The sequence below is a fragment of the Labeo rohita genome, chromosome 22 (genome assembly GCF_022985175.1).
Source record: "Labeo rohita strain BAU-BD-2019 chromosome 22, IGBB_LRoh.1.0, whole genome shotgun sequence".
Taxonomy (NCBI): domain Eukaryota; kingdom Metazoa; phylum Chordata; class Actinopteri; order Cypriniformes; family Cyprinidae; genus Labeo; species Labeo rohita.
In genome coordinates this window covers 66,459,174-66,474,248 of record NC_066890.1, presented here as the reverse complement: position 1 = coordinate 66,474,248, position 15,075 = coordinate 66,459,174, and the positions used below count along the sequence as shown (strand labels likewise).

The 15,075-nt window shown below is 35.0% G+C and overlaps 1 protein-coding gene across 8 annotated transcripts in view; it reads right to left on the bottom strand.

Annotated features, from left to right (window-relative positions):
* tasora (transcription activation suppressor a) overlaps window positions 1-15,075 on the bottom strand; it is a 44,831-nt gene that overhangs the window by 14,565 nt on the left and 15,191 nt on the right. Inside the window, exons 11-19 of one of the 8 annotated variants that reach the window (XM_051094581.1) lie at window positions 13,828-13,934; window positions 13,671-13,743; window positions 13,507-13,584; window positions 10,913-11,503; window positions 7,450-7,811; window positions 4,764-4,814; window positions 3,683-3,733; window positions 1,773-1,823; window positions 759-888 (exon numbers count right to left, since the gene is read on the bottom strand). In XM_051094581.1, the coding sequence (XP_050950538.1) occupies window positions 759-888; window positions 1,773-1,823; window positions 3,683-3,733; window positions 4,764-4,814; window positions 7,450-7,811; window positions 10,913-11,503; window positions 13,507-13,584; window positions 13,671-13,743; window positions 13,828-13,934 (1,494 nt within the window). Of the gene's footprint in view, window positions 1-758; window positions 889-1,772; window positions 1,824-3,682; window positions 3,734-4,763; window positions 4,815-5,790; window positions 5,842-7,449; window positions 7,812-10,912; window positions 11,504-13,506; window positions 13,585-13,670; window positions 13,744-13,827; window positions 13,935-15,075 lie in introns of all 8 variants that reach the window. The other 7 variants (XM_051094584.1, XM_051094583.1, XM_051094582.1 and 4 more) reach the window with 7 other exon arrangements.

The window sequence follows — 15,075 nt, the reverse complement described above, 5'->3', positions numbered from 1 at the left end:
CTCGTCTAGCTCTGCATGAACTCTGTGCATTCCAGTTCAATACAGTTAGGGTATGAGAAAGAACATTTTCTCCTCCAACTTCAATATCGTCCTACATCACTGTTTTACCTTTTTTTGTTAATGGTGTTTGATCTTTGAATGTTTACTTTGTAAATTCATGTAAATTGTTGCTTTGCATGTTCACTGGGTTGGTACTTCTGCAGCGATGTAGGACAATTTTGAAGTTGGAGTAGAAAATGAGATGGGAGTTTTTTTGACATGCCCTAACTTTACTGAACTGTACTGAACCGTGAGTTCACGCAGAGCTAGACAAGACGAGCACATGAGGTTAAAAAGTATATAAATTGTCAATGTGTTTAGAAAATGACCAATGGTTTCGCTAGATAAGACCCTTCTCCCTTGACTGGGATCATTTAGAGCCCTTTGAAGCTGCATTTAAACTGTATTTAGGTTCAAACTCAGTGGCACCAAATAAGTCCACTATATGGAGATAATTCCTGTAATCTTTTCCTCAAAAAAAACCAAAAAAACAATTTCTTTACAACTGAAGAAAGAAACACATGAACATCTTGGATGACAAGGGGGTGCGTTTTTGTAAGTGTTGTTTCTGGAAGTTTTTGTTCTGAAAGTGAACTTCTCTTTTAATATGTTCTTTATAAACAGTCAATATGCTAGTAATATGCATGCTAATAAGAAAAAAACTGGCAAAGACATTAGAGATTTTGCACTTGTTTTCATATCTTTATCAGTGAGTTTACCTGTGATGGGTATCAGTACCCATGGAATGGTCTTTTCCCCGAGCAGGTTAACGCCACGCTGCTGTCCTCCAGAATCTGAACAAGGGCTAAATGCTTCTTCTAAACTACTCAAACTACCAGCAGTCTCCTCCTGAAACAGCAAAACCATCATCAAAACCAGCACCATAACTCTGACTCTTTAAAATCAAACAACTGAAGAAATACACAGAAACAATAATTTTGGCTAGATGCATAATTAGGAGCTGTCATTTAAAAGCATATATCAGGTGCAGTAGTACTTTAATATTCTATCTCATCTGCTCTGTTTTGTTCTGTAAACACTTTAAATTCAATTGCAGGTGAAGAAACAACAACTCACTCCTCTACATTCACCAGCAGAACAACGGCTATGAAAGGAAAAGTAAACTACTCATAGTATATAATCTGTATGTGTAAAAGGCTGTATAACAATGTTGAATCAGAAGCTCAGAAGTTATTATGTGAGTGAAGACATTAAAGAAGCATGGCCTTTATCTTGTGTATTACTCATGTCAAGTCAGATTTATTTATATAGCACTATTTATATAGTTCCTCTCTAGCTTTGAGTACAGTATGAGTACAGTATGACTGATGATTTCAAGCTAAAGCACAAGACAATGTTTTTATAAAACTATGGCATTGAGTTTAAAGTAATATAACTACAATTTAAAGCAGCTGCTATTCCTTACAGACCGGCATGAGTGAGCAGCAGGCTGAAATCATGGAGGTTCAATCTAAGCAGATGTCTAGTTTATCGATGGGTGTCTGCACTAGGGTCTGGCAGATTTGTGTGGCATTCTCTACATAGTTTATCTAGCATGTAGCATGCTACTCTGTGAAATGCTTATGTTTATGTATTTGTAAGTAGTAACAAATACACAATGCATGCCATTCCAAACATAGCCACTGAGTGAAACAATGTGTGATTTGAAAAAACAAAAAACAAAAACAAATCACCAGCATAAGATTATTTTTCTGCCACAACTGCTCACCCACCTTTCCTCTCTTCACCTGCGTCTTCTCTACGTAGTCTGTTGCATGCTTTTTCTGTGAAAAATCAAGCACTCAACTAACAGCTTTTCTTTCTGACACTTAGGGAAAGCAATCTGGTCAACATCAGACATCTACCTTTCTTGAAAACCTCTTACTCCAAACTCAATCCTTAAATTTGTACACTAACCTGTTCTTAAATGTACTCATGTCACAAAGCTGTTTGATCAGGATTATGAAACTATTTAAAGCCAAAGTAAATAAATCCTGTTCTCATTTACTCACCCTCAAGTCATTCCAAACCTGTATGTAAAATAGTGCACTAATACCACCGGTGACTAAATATCAGTGCTGTCAACATCAGATTTGAGTTTTTAGTCAATTTTAAAACTTTTCTGTTTGTCACTAAATGTATATTTAAAAACACTTATGTAATGCTAACTTGGACTATTTTGGTCGTTTCTGACTCATACTAATATCTCTCTAAGATATTAGATAATATGATACTGTGACACAGGTTTGGAATGACAACAATGTACATGTTCTAGTAATGCTTAATATCAGGGGGGTCACCGACTAAATATTTTTGTAGTTGACTAACAGTCATTCATTTAATCTATTAGTCGACTAATCGCACATATATACTGTATAAATGTAATTATTTAAATATATACTTTGGAGGTTATATTTAATATATTCTAGCAGTGGTCTCAAACAATTCAGAGCTTTACAGTTTGCCCATTTCAGTCGCATTTGCGAATAAAAACTACTACGTGCGATTATGCAAATATATTTAGGAGCAGCAGTGCGACTGACCTGATTCAGCATATTTGTGCTTGCGCTAAGGGGAGCTTTAAAGGTTTCAAAGTGTTTTTGCAATGCCAAGTAATGTATCACAGATATATCTCACCAATCCTTTTCTAAAGTGTAGAGAGAGTGTAAATAAGAGATTGATTATGCAGTGTAGAGAGCTTCGATGCTTATAATCGACCTTTGTGAGATCACGATGAACTAAGATGAGTGACAGTTTTTAATGATTTTTAAGGGAGTTTGTAAATAAGATAGATTTAACACAACAGTTAAATAAACAAGAAGTTAACATTAAGTGACTAACATTGTCAGACTATAACACTATTTTCTAATTTTGCTCTATTTTGTCGTCAAAAATAGTGAAACAAGTCACAACTGAGCCGCAGTGCATTTTTAAACCGATTTAGTGAGTCAATGAATCAATTTCCCATTCATAAAGACAGACACTTGCTTTATTCCTGAATGAATCAGCCATTTGAACAAATCAAATGAATGAATGATTCAGTAATTAAATCAGTGACTGTGAGTTGTTTCATTTTTTAAATTTTATGTTTTCAGTTAAGTCATTTAATATTATATTCAAAATTTTATATTTAAAACAATCTCAACATGAGTTTGTGAATCTGATTGCATGCATGCCACATCTGAGCCTCATTAAACAAATGAAAATACACCTACAAGCCACTTTTGTGCACCTCTGTAGTACAAATTAATTTTGTTAATACTGATTTCATTTGATTGGTAACTTATTCTACTTGTTCTTATTCTGTTGTTTTAATTAGAAACGGTAAAAAGCTAAATTTTTAATTTTTTTTTTAATTGACATAAAATAAAAAATAAGTCAAATTTAACCTCGTAATGGGAAGGCTAATTTTTTATTAGATTTTTTTGATTATTGATTAGAAGGTGCTCCTGAAATTTTGACAGTGCTCCTAAGCGTAGAGCCCTGCAATTGTATCAAACAAGTGTGTTATAGAGAATTTTCTGAAGATATTTGATGTCATGATGTTACGACAATAGCATTTTTCTTTTATTTAGTGCTACAATGTAACTTCACGTCCTATTACCAGCATTAGATTCTCTTTCTGCCACAAACGCTCACCCACCTTTCCTCTCTTCACCTGCGTCTTCTCTACGTAGTCCGTCTCACCCTTTTTCTGTGAAAATCAAGCACTCAACTAACAGCTTTTCTTTCTGACACTTAGGGAGAGCAATTTAGTCAACATTAGACATGCAGAATAGCATCTACCTTTCATAAAAACCTCTCACTCCAAACTCTATCCTTACATTTCTACACTAACTCTCCTTAAATGTACTCATGTCACAAACCTGTTTGATCAGGATTATGAAACTATTTAAAGCCAAAGTAAATAAATCCTGTTCTCATTTATTCACCCTCAAGTCATCCCAAACCTGTATGTTTTTTTTCCCCTGGAGAAACACGAAGGCTGAATTTGTAAAAAATAATCTGGACACATTATGAATAAAGCCATAGGAATAAATGCTTTCCCCTAAACTAAATCTCTGGAATGGACTAACACCAAAAAACAGTGCACCAACAGCACTGGTTTTTATGCATCTTGTGACCAAATATCAGTGCTGTCAACAGCTCCATATCTGATTTTCTGAGTTTTCAGTCAATTTTAAAACTTTTCTGTTTGTCTCTCAATGTATATCTAAAAAAACACTTGGAATGTAATGATAACTGGGACTATTTTGGTCATTTTTTTAAGTTTGACAGACTCTGGTCGCTCTATGCTTTCATTGTACACTTACAAACAGCATCAATATTCTTCTAAACGTCTTAAGATATTAATACCTCTCTATTAGATAAGATATCAACACACAAGTTTGGAATGACAACAGAATGCACGTTCAATTATTGCTTTATATTACGGCTGCCCCGACTAAAGATTTTTCTAGTCGAATAATAGTAGTTCATTTAATCCATTAGTCCACTAATCGCACATTTATATTAATTTAATTACTTAAATATATACGTGAGAATCATTCTTAAATTAAAGCAGTCATCTCAAACAATTGCATCAAACAAGCGTGTGCCAGAGAATTTTTTCTGAAGATATCTGATGTCATGAAGTTACAACAATAGCATTTTTCTTTTATTTAGTGCCACAATGTAACTTCACATCTCACCACCAGCACAAGATTCTCTTTCTGCTCACCCACCTTTCCTCTCTTCACCTGCGTCTTCTCTACGTAGTCTGTTTGACCCTTTCTCTGTGAAAATCAAGCACTCAACTAACAGCTTTTCTTTCTGACACTTAGGGAAAGCAATTTAGTCAACATCAGACATGCAGAATGACATCTACCTTTCATAAAAACCTCTCACTTCAAACTCTATCCTTACATTTCTACACCAACTCTCCTTAAATGTATTCATGTCACAAACCTGTTTGATCAGGATTATGAATCTATTTAAAGCCAAAGTAAATAAATCCTGTTCTCATTTTCTCAGAATCAAGTCATTCCAAACCTGTATGATTTTTTTCCCCCTGGAGGAACACAAAGGCTGATTTTTTTAAACCTAAAACCAAATCTCTGGAATAGACTAACACCACAAAAATAGTGCACTAATACCACTGGTTTTTATGCATCTTGTGACCAAATATCAGTGCTGTTAACAGATCCATCTGATTTTTAGAGTTTTTAGCCAATTTTAAAACATTTCTGTTTGTCACTCAATGTATATCTAAAGAAAAACTTTGATATGTAATGCTGACTTGGACTATTTTGGTTATTTATCAAGTTTGACAGACTGTGGTCACTGTATGCTTTCATTATACACAAAAAAAACAGCATCAATATTCTTCTAAACGTCCCAAGATATTAATATCTCTCTAAGATATAAGATATCAACACACAGGTTTGGAATGACAACAGAATGTACATGTTCAATTATTGCTCTATATTATGGCTGCCCTCGACTAAAGATTTTTCTAGTTCATTTAATCCATTAGTCGACTAATCGCACATTTATATTAATTTAATTATTTAAATATACATGTTGGAGGTCTTCAATATGTTAAAGCAGTGGTCTCAAACAGTTGCATCAAACAAGTGTGTTATAGAGAATTTTTTCTGAAGATATCATGAAGTTACGACAATAGCATTTTTCTTTCATTTAGTGCTACAGTGTAACTTCACGTCCTATTACCAGCATTAGATTCTCTTTCTGCCACAAACGCTCACCCACCTTTCCTCTCTTCACCTGCGTCTTCTCTACGTAGTCTGTCTCACCCTTTTTCTGTGAAAATCAAGCACTCAACTAACAGCTAATGGCATCTACCTTTCATAAAAACCTCTCACTCCAAACTCTATCCTTAAATTTCTACACAACTCTCTTTAAATGTATTCATGTCACAAACCTGTTTGATCAGGATTATGAAACTATTTAAAGCCAAAGTAAATAAATCCTGCTCTCATTTATTCACCCTCAAGTCATTCCAAACCTGTATGTTTTTTTTTCCCCAGAGGAACATGAAGGCTGAATTTGTAAAGAATATTCCGGGCACATTATAAATAAAGCCATAGGAATGAATGCCTTCCCCTAAACCAAATCTCTGGAATGGACTAACACCAAAAAATAGTGCACCAACAGCACTGGTTTTTATGCATCTTGTGACCAAATATCAGTGCTGTCAACAGCTCTATATCTGATTTTCAAAATTTTTAGTCAATTTTAAAACTTCTCTGTTTGTCACTCAATGTATATCTAAAAAAAAAAAAACACTTGGAATGTAATGATAACTTGGACTATTTTGGTCATTTTTTTAAGTTTGACAGACTCTGGTCGCTCTATGCTTTCATTGTACACTTAAAAACAGCATCAATATTCTTCTAAACATCCCAAGATATTAATATCTCGCTAAGAATATAAGATAAGATATCAACACACAAGTTTGGAATGACAACAGAATGCACGTTCATTTTTTTCATGTTCAATTATTGCTCGACATTAGGGCTGCCCCGACTAAAGATTTTTCTAGTCGAATAATAGTCGTTCATTTAATCCTACAGTCAATTAATCGCACATTTATATTAATAACTCAAGTGCACACATAAGGCTTGCCGCAAAGCCCCGGCCAAAATAAAGACAATGAATGTGTCAGGAGAAATTTTAATTGTTTTTTAATAAACTAGCATTTTCTAAATCGGTGAAAAGATGAAATTAACAACGCTGACGCAAAATCTTCTCTTCACAGCATGCAGTGGACGCACCTTGTAATTTGAATCGGTTTGTTTAAAAGTAGACATTTCAGACTTTCTATAGATATATTTCTCATGTCTGTGAGGAAACGTGTGAGTTTCAGTCATCTTTGCGAAACGCTACAGTTCACAGAGACCGAGATGACAGAAAGTGCATTCTGTTTGTTTTCTTTATTTTACAAAAGCGCAACATTTTTATAAACTAATTGTCAGCCTACACAAAAAAGTAGACCCCTGACTGTTTCAATTGATGCATCACTCTTATCTGCAAGAAGGCGGCAAAAATGACGGTGTATTTTACATTTTTTCCACTGTTCACAGGAAAAATGGCAGTGATTGCACCGGTGCCTCTGTGCATTAACAGCTTCCACACAAACACTCGGATATGCGCCTAATAGCACACATACTTACATATTTCAGTTTCAAATGATAAGCCATTATTTGAGGTCGATCAATGGATTTCCTGCCGTGATTATCTCAAGGACCGGCCGTTAACGATCTGTTCTTCACGAACAAAGACCATTTTTTTCTGCGACTAACCAATAAAAAATAAAATAAACTGAAGTCAACTAACGTTTAGTCGGGGGTAGCCTTACTTAATGTAGTTAGTGAAGGTGTAAATGTTGAGTTAAGCACATTGATCTACCTCGAGACAGTCGGTCCTCTCGGGTTCATCATCCACAAATCTTTTCCTCAAGTCAATGTCGCGGTCAGTCGGAAGACCGAGACGCCGAGCCGTGTCAGAAATGTCCGTCGTGTCCCTGATCTCAGTGTCATCAGGTGACTCTGCGGCAGCTCTGGTCATGTTGTCTATCAGTCTTAGGACCTCTATTGCCCCCTGGGTAGGGTCTTTGCGCAGGTCCGTGTCAAGATTGGTCCTTCCGAAGCTGTCCAGAATCTCCATGATCTTCATCACTCCCTGAGTTTTGTTCTTTCTCAGGTCTGTGTCCTGAAGGCCGACACTACTCAGGATACTAGCTAGAGATGTTGTGGACTGCCTCTCATCCGCTGATGAAGAGACAACATCAGATTAACAATAGACAGCATCTGGCAAACAGCTGTTACACAATGCATTTAGAAACAGCCTCATCATCTCCTGTTTATTTTTACAAGATTATTAGGGTTGCATGATAAAGGTTAGATGGTTAATCATGGTTATTTTGCTCAAAAATATAATCACATTTATTCAAGGTTATTGTCATTATTTTTTTATTTTACATTTCATCAGAATTACTGCACTTTTACATCAGAACAAAATGAAGAGAAAGTCAGTTTGCATGGTTTGCTCAGATTTTGTCACAGCCAGTGTTGGGGAAAGTTACTTTTAAAAGTAAATAAAACTTAGTTGCTTTTTATGGAAAGTAATGCGTTACGTTACTTTTGCGATACTTTTTATATCTGAGCAGGGCATGCTTGCAGTGTTGGGGGTAACGCACTACAAGTAATGCAAGTTATGTAATATTACTTTTTCCAAGTAACTAGAAAGTAACGCATTACTTCTTAATTGACAAGAAAATGTCTGAACATGCATTAATTCATCTCACTCACAAAAAAACAGATTCAATATTCCTCAAAATGAATAAAAACAGTGAAATTCAATTCAGAATATGATGCAAATCTGCAGTAATTAAATATGTTAAATAATACAATTCAACCATACTAATAAGCATAAATTACTCAAGATAATCTAACATTTGTTTTCCTTTTTTTTTTTTATTATATTAGGCTTTTACATTTGCCAAAAATATCACTTTTTATATTAAAAACAAACAAGCAAGCCCTGCCAAGATTAAAAAAGTAACGCAAAAGTAAAGTAACATATTACTTTCCATAAAAAGTAACCAAGTAACGTAATTGGTTACTTTTTTAGGAAGTAACTCAATATTGTAATGCATTACTTTTAAAAGTTACTTTCCCCAACACTGGTTGCTTGTTTGTTTATAATAAAAATTTCTCATTTTGCCAAACGTAAAAGCCCTTTCACACCAAAAGTGAAATGAATGCACCCCAGGTGCACCCCAGTTTTTTCCTCAGGAGAACAAGCACAAATGTTAGTTTATATAAAATAATTTTTGCTTAGTATGGTCAAATAGGATCATCAAAGGACTGGTCAGCAGCAAAGACATTGGTTAATAAAGTGGGAATAAATACATAAAGGATATTTGTGACCCTGGACCACAAAACCAGTCTTAGGCCCCAATCAGACAGAACGCGTTTTTGGAGTGAGAGGCGCCTTTTTTGAATTGTTTTCTATTGGCAGTGAGCGTAATGTGCGCTGTTTATGCGCCCTGGGCACCTCGCGTTTGAACCTCTTGCTGTGCTTCGCGAGTTTGCCAGAGCGCTCTGAGCACCTGACGACATCACGTTTTTCCCATTGTCCAATCGAATGAATGGAGAGGTGGGCCAAAAAGTTTCAAAGTTTCAAAAAGTTAATTATAGCAGGTTTGTGTCATATTCTGAGTTTCAATTTCAGTGTTTTTTAATAATTTTGAGGAATACTTAATCTGTGTTTTTTTTTGTGAGTGAGTGAGATGAATAAATACAAATAATTACCCATGATTTTGTGGGATTACAAATTTAAGAATCTGTTTAAAATATGCTGATCCTATGCTAGGTTCCAATATAACAACATGAACTGAAAAAGCTATGTATATTGTGACAGTCTAAGAGCAGGCAGCCCAGGCCCTGAGACAGTAACCTTTTGTCTTTATGCAGTTCCTGAACATCTAGAAGGTTTCCCAAGTTAAGTGTGAATTCTAAGCTCAAGGTACAGCTGTGCCTTTTGTTTAGCACCTATGCATTTGAATGACACTTGTATTCTAAAAAGATTAAGGCTGGGAAAAATCTTTTACTGAGCTGTTTTCCTGTACCACATTTGCATGCTTTGTTTAGATTGATTCCACCTCTATGTACTTCTCGCCCTTGAAACCTATATACTCTGCTGTGCTGAGATTTTGTCAGATGACTTTTGATGACTGCAGCGCTACGCAGCGAGTATCTGAATAAAGAGAAACTTTTGCTTCAAGATATCCAAAACGTCTCCTGGTCTCTAAGAAAAAAATTCACAACAGTTTCCTGACAGGAAACTTTACAGTCAATAAATTGTAAAGAAGTAGCTGCCGTTACTTATTTGAAAAAGTAACTCAAAAGTAACTAAAAAAAAATTCAAAAGTAATCTGATTATGTAACTGCATGAAAGAAAACTGCCACAATGGCGTCAAATAAAACACTTACTATGCCAACTTGCTACTGTAAATAAATGCTTGCAACACTTGCCCCGCCTCCAGAACTTAAACTGATGAGCAGTGTTGTGGGTAACACAAGTAATGTAAGTTATCAGATTACTTTTTTCAAGTAACTATTAAAGAAATGCATTACTTTTTAATTTACAAGAAAATATCTGAGTTACTTTTACAAATAAGTAACACCAGTTACACTGTTAAAGCATTGACTGGCTGACAGCTCTCCTGTCCCCATGTTGGGAGAAATCAGGAGTAAGTGCAGAGGAGAACTCAGAATATGCTGCAAACCGGCAAAAAGTATGTTAAATAACACATTTATCTTATGCATTTAATCCCATTGTATTAACTAGTGTTTTTGCTGCTGAGCTTCGATGATCCAATTCAAGCATACTAATTAGCAAAAATTATATTACACAAACATTTTCAACTTACACTTGTGCTTCATTTTTTTTTTTATTGCTGAAGAGTGTTGAACTTTCTTATCCTGTGCTCTACTGTACAGATGCGAATTTACATTTCCTTTAGCCTGAGGCTTATTCATTTCACTTTTGGTGTGAAAGAGCTCTTACGTCGCCAAAACTAGAGCTGTTTATATTAAAAACAAACAAGCAAGCCCTGCCCAGATTTAAAAAGCAATGCAAAAGAAACATATCGCAATGCATAAAAAGTAACTAAGTAGCGTAATTAGTGACGTTTTAGGTAGTAATACAACACTGTAATGCATTAGTTTTTTAAAAGTAACTTTCTCCAACACTGCTGATGAGTGATGCTGTACGTAAAATTTAAATTCTTTTCTTTTATTAAAGATGATCTGTTGAGAGAAACGCAACATAATATACACAACTATGTAATCTTCATTCTCCTCACCGTCTCTTAATTCTTCGTTGGGTTGATTTCTCTGGCGTTTTGAGCTTCCTTCATGAGCGTCGAGATCCACTTTCCTCTTCAGCGTGTAGGTGTCCTCCGTCGCCTCTGAATCTCCCGCCTTTCCCTTCGAGTTCTTCTTGTTCAGCTGAATGAGCTTCAGCAGCTCTTTGACCTTCTCTGGGTCATTATGGGGGGCTGTTTTCCCAGCGGTCGCGTCCGTCTGAACCCGGAGCTCCTCCACCTTTTTCTTCACGTTCTCCAGAAGCATTGTAAACACAACCGGCTTGTAGATGTAGGGCCGCATGAAGCTCTCCCAGTTTGTTTTCTGCCTGGGAGCAGGAAAGAGCTTTTCCCTGACGTCCAGTTTGGGGTCGTAGTCAGTCCTAATGCGCTGCAGTGGTTTGCCTTCACGAAGGTTAGTGAGGTAGTCGTAAACCTGCTGCTCTATAGCAGTGCTGAGGTCAGCAGGAGGCTCACCGCGAGCCTTGTTGAGGGCGTAGTGGAGAGCGGAGATGAACGAATCATGCTGGGGCATGATGGGAATGTGATGCTCTGATGACACAGGTCTGCAGGTCTCAGAGGGATTTGATGCTTTACAAAAACAAAAGACATTTTTATTACTACATTATAAAATTAAGATCAAAAATAAGCTGATTGGTGAAACATACTCTATGCAAATATGAAAACAGATACTTCACGCAAAGACAGCTTGATACTATACACTTGTGTTTGAATGTCACTGTTAGTTAAGATTAATACAAATATTATAAATCAATTTTGAGAAGCAAAATCATGCAATGCTGTTTGGAGAACTTGTTCTTAATTATTACTATTTCCTTGCATAATTTAAAGCTACAGTCAGTTAGTTACTTGGTTAACTTAAAGCTTTTATCTATAATGAACTATAAAAACAGTTTTAATGCATTAATTAAGTTGGCTTGAGAAAGCCAACTTAATGAAATGCTATTTAAACTACTACTAATTCTTCTTTTGAGACTAACATTTCTGACTGTATCTCCTCCTAGAGCTTTAACTCTACAAACTCCAAACTCAGCCCAGATCTTCAGACTGATCTGACCGAGTGTGCTGTATCTTTTCTAACTGATCCGATTTTCCTAAAATGACGACTGACATAAAACGCTAGTACTTTGTTAATCATCCTAGAAACATGCTAGCAACATAACAACATACTAGTTACATGTTAATCATGTTAATAACATGCTATCTATCTATCTCTGACAGACTGTATTGCCTTCAAAACATTCAAACTTTAACCTTTTAAAACTACTTTAAACTTCAAACTGTTTTAAACTGAAAACTTAAAACTTTTTAAAACTTCTTATACTTTTTAAATTTTTCAAACTTTCTGGTCCGGCTCTCTCAAGCCAACTTAAAGTTTGTCTTGGCTAACATTTTTTTTTTTTTTTTTTGCACTGTATGATCTTATGAATATTTGTATCCACATATCCAGGTGCACATAAGTGGTCCGCAGGTCCACATGTGTGACCAAAATAAGCGCACCGCTGCTGACAGCTGTTAATGCACAATCACCAATTTAGATTGACAAACTGTAATACTGTATAAGATTTCTATTTAAACTGAAAGAACAATTCTCGGCTATTCACTGCTGTTTTCAAAGCACAATGTAAAAATGTGACATTTCATTCACTGACGCTCTTCACTGAATGCTCTTCAATCAGTCGGAAGCACCAAACCTGGCGGTAACACTTATACCTGCCTGCAACCTGCCAAAATTTTCTAATTTACATTTGAAAACGATAAATTCATATAAAAAAAGTAAATATTTTCATTTTATTTTCAAGTCTACTGTAAAATAATTGGAGGACCAAACCGAATCTCTAGGTACTTTTATGGGAACCAGGCTAAAAAAAAAAAAAAACTTATTTATTAATTGATACACTAAGGGTAAAGATTTAAAACATATGAAAAACAAACCTTCAAATATTATAATACATTTGAATTTAGTTACATTAATTATTCATTAAAAGATAGAATGCATTACAATGTACATTATGAATTCATTTACAGTGCATTATACTTAAAGGCTTTAAATGCTACTTTTAATTGTTTTAACTATTAATTTGCTATTGATTTATTTTAATACTGCTATTAATTAAAGAAAAATGTTAAACCATGTTATTTCCTTTGGTATTGAGAATCTTTAAAGGATTAGTTCACTCCCGAAAATAAATGTAAAAATCTGGGAGTGAACTACTCCTTTAAATCTCATTAGTACTGGTACAACTAGTGAATTTTGGTACTGTGATAGCATTAGTTTGAAGAGAACCTTGCTGACCAAGTTAGCTGAAGTAAGATAAACTGTGTAAGTTCACGATTACAATTTATCCACATGAATGATAACATCTGTTTATTAGCGCAGACATTTAAAGGCAATACAATCGCCCCCATGAGTAATGAAGTTTATTTTCTCCACAAGAACCGTTAAGTGTGTGACTAAGCGCTTGCAATGTTTTAACCTAGCATCTGTGTTTGCATATTTGCATAAAATATGTTTCTGGCTTTAAGAGGAAACGCATCAATTTTTAACTGCGTGCATCTCTCCAAATACTCACAGCTCTTCAACCAGTCACGCTTCTCACGGTAAATAAAAAGTGCTTGTATAGAGGACATTTTCCAACCACCTCGTCGCTCTGTAAATTTAAAATCAAGTCCATTTTATTCAGATATTTCAAATATCAATTACTCACACAAGCATTTCACCCTCATTAGATCATACCGCTTGAGTTGGCCATTTGACTGGCAGAAAGCAAGAAGAGGAAACCTCTGTCCTTCACCATATTCACCAGCACCTGCGGTGACAAGACAACAATCAGCTCAAGTACAAACAGCTACAGAAATATGAATCAGGATTATGTGCTCAGTCTGACGCTCACCAGACCCTCTTCCTCCAGTTTCTGCAGCAATGCGGTCAAGCTTTTTGGAGAAGTTTTGTCTTTCTCCACCACGTCAAACAGACTGCAGAACATGCCACTTTTAGACACTACAATAACAAAGCAGATCAATTATTTACATCACAGCATCTTTCTGTGTGCATTAACATCCCTACATTAATATGCACAACAAAAATTAAAAAACATACACAGCTGTTCCAAAGTTTGGGATGATTTTAAATGTTTTTAAAGAAGTTTCTTATGCTCTACACGATCCCAGCCGAGGAATAAGGGTCTTATCTAGCGAAACGATCGGTTGCTTTCAAAACAAATGAACAATTCATATACTTTTTAAACTTCAAATGCTCGTCTTGTCTAAGTTTGCGTAAACTCTTGTTTTTTTTTCCAGTTCAATACTACATAATAACTACATTTTGAAGTTTAAACTTTGGGGCACCATTGAAGTCCATTATATGGAGAAAAATCCTGAAATGTTTTCCTCAAGAAACTATTTCTTATTGACTGAAGAAAGAAAGACATGAACGTCTTGGATGACAAATAGGTGCTAAATTTTCAGCATCATTACTCCAGTGTCACATCATCCTTCAGAAATCTAATAATTCTAATATTCTGATTTATTATCGATGTGGAAAACAGTTTTTGCTGCTTCATGTTTTTTTGGAAACTGTTATACTTTTTTTAAAGAAAGACATTTATTTAAAATAGAATTTTTTTCTAAAAATATACACTACCATTCAAAATTTTGGGGGCAGTAAATTTTTATTCTTTCTTTTTGTGAAAAAAATTAATACTTTTGTTTAGCAAGGATGTGTTGAATTAATGAAAAGTGATAAAGACTTACATAGTTAGATTTATATTTTGAATAAATGTTATTTTAAACTTTTTATTAATCAAAAACTCATGAAAAAAGTATCACTGGTTCCAAAAAAAATTTGGCAGCACAAGAGTCTGACTCTGAAGATGACAATGAAGACTGGAGTAATGATGCTGAAAAGTCAGCTTTGCATCACAGAAATAAATTATATTTTAAAGTATATTAAAATAGAAACCATTATTTAATATTGTAATAACATTTCACAATATTACAGTTTTTTCTGTATTTTTCAGGGTTCCTACCTATTTTCCATTTCAAATTTCCAAACCTCTCCCTAGATTTTCAGACCATATTTAATGTAACTGGTTCATAGAGCATTATTTTCAGCATTATATTTGGAATATTGTACAGTCACC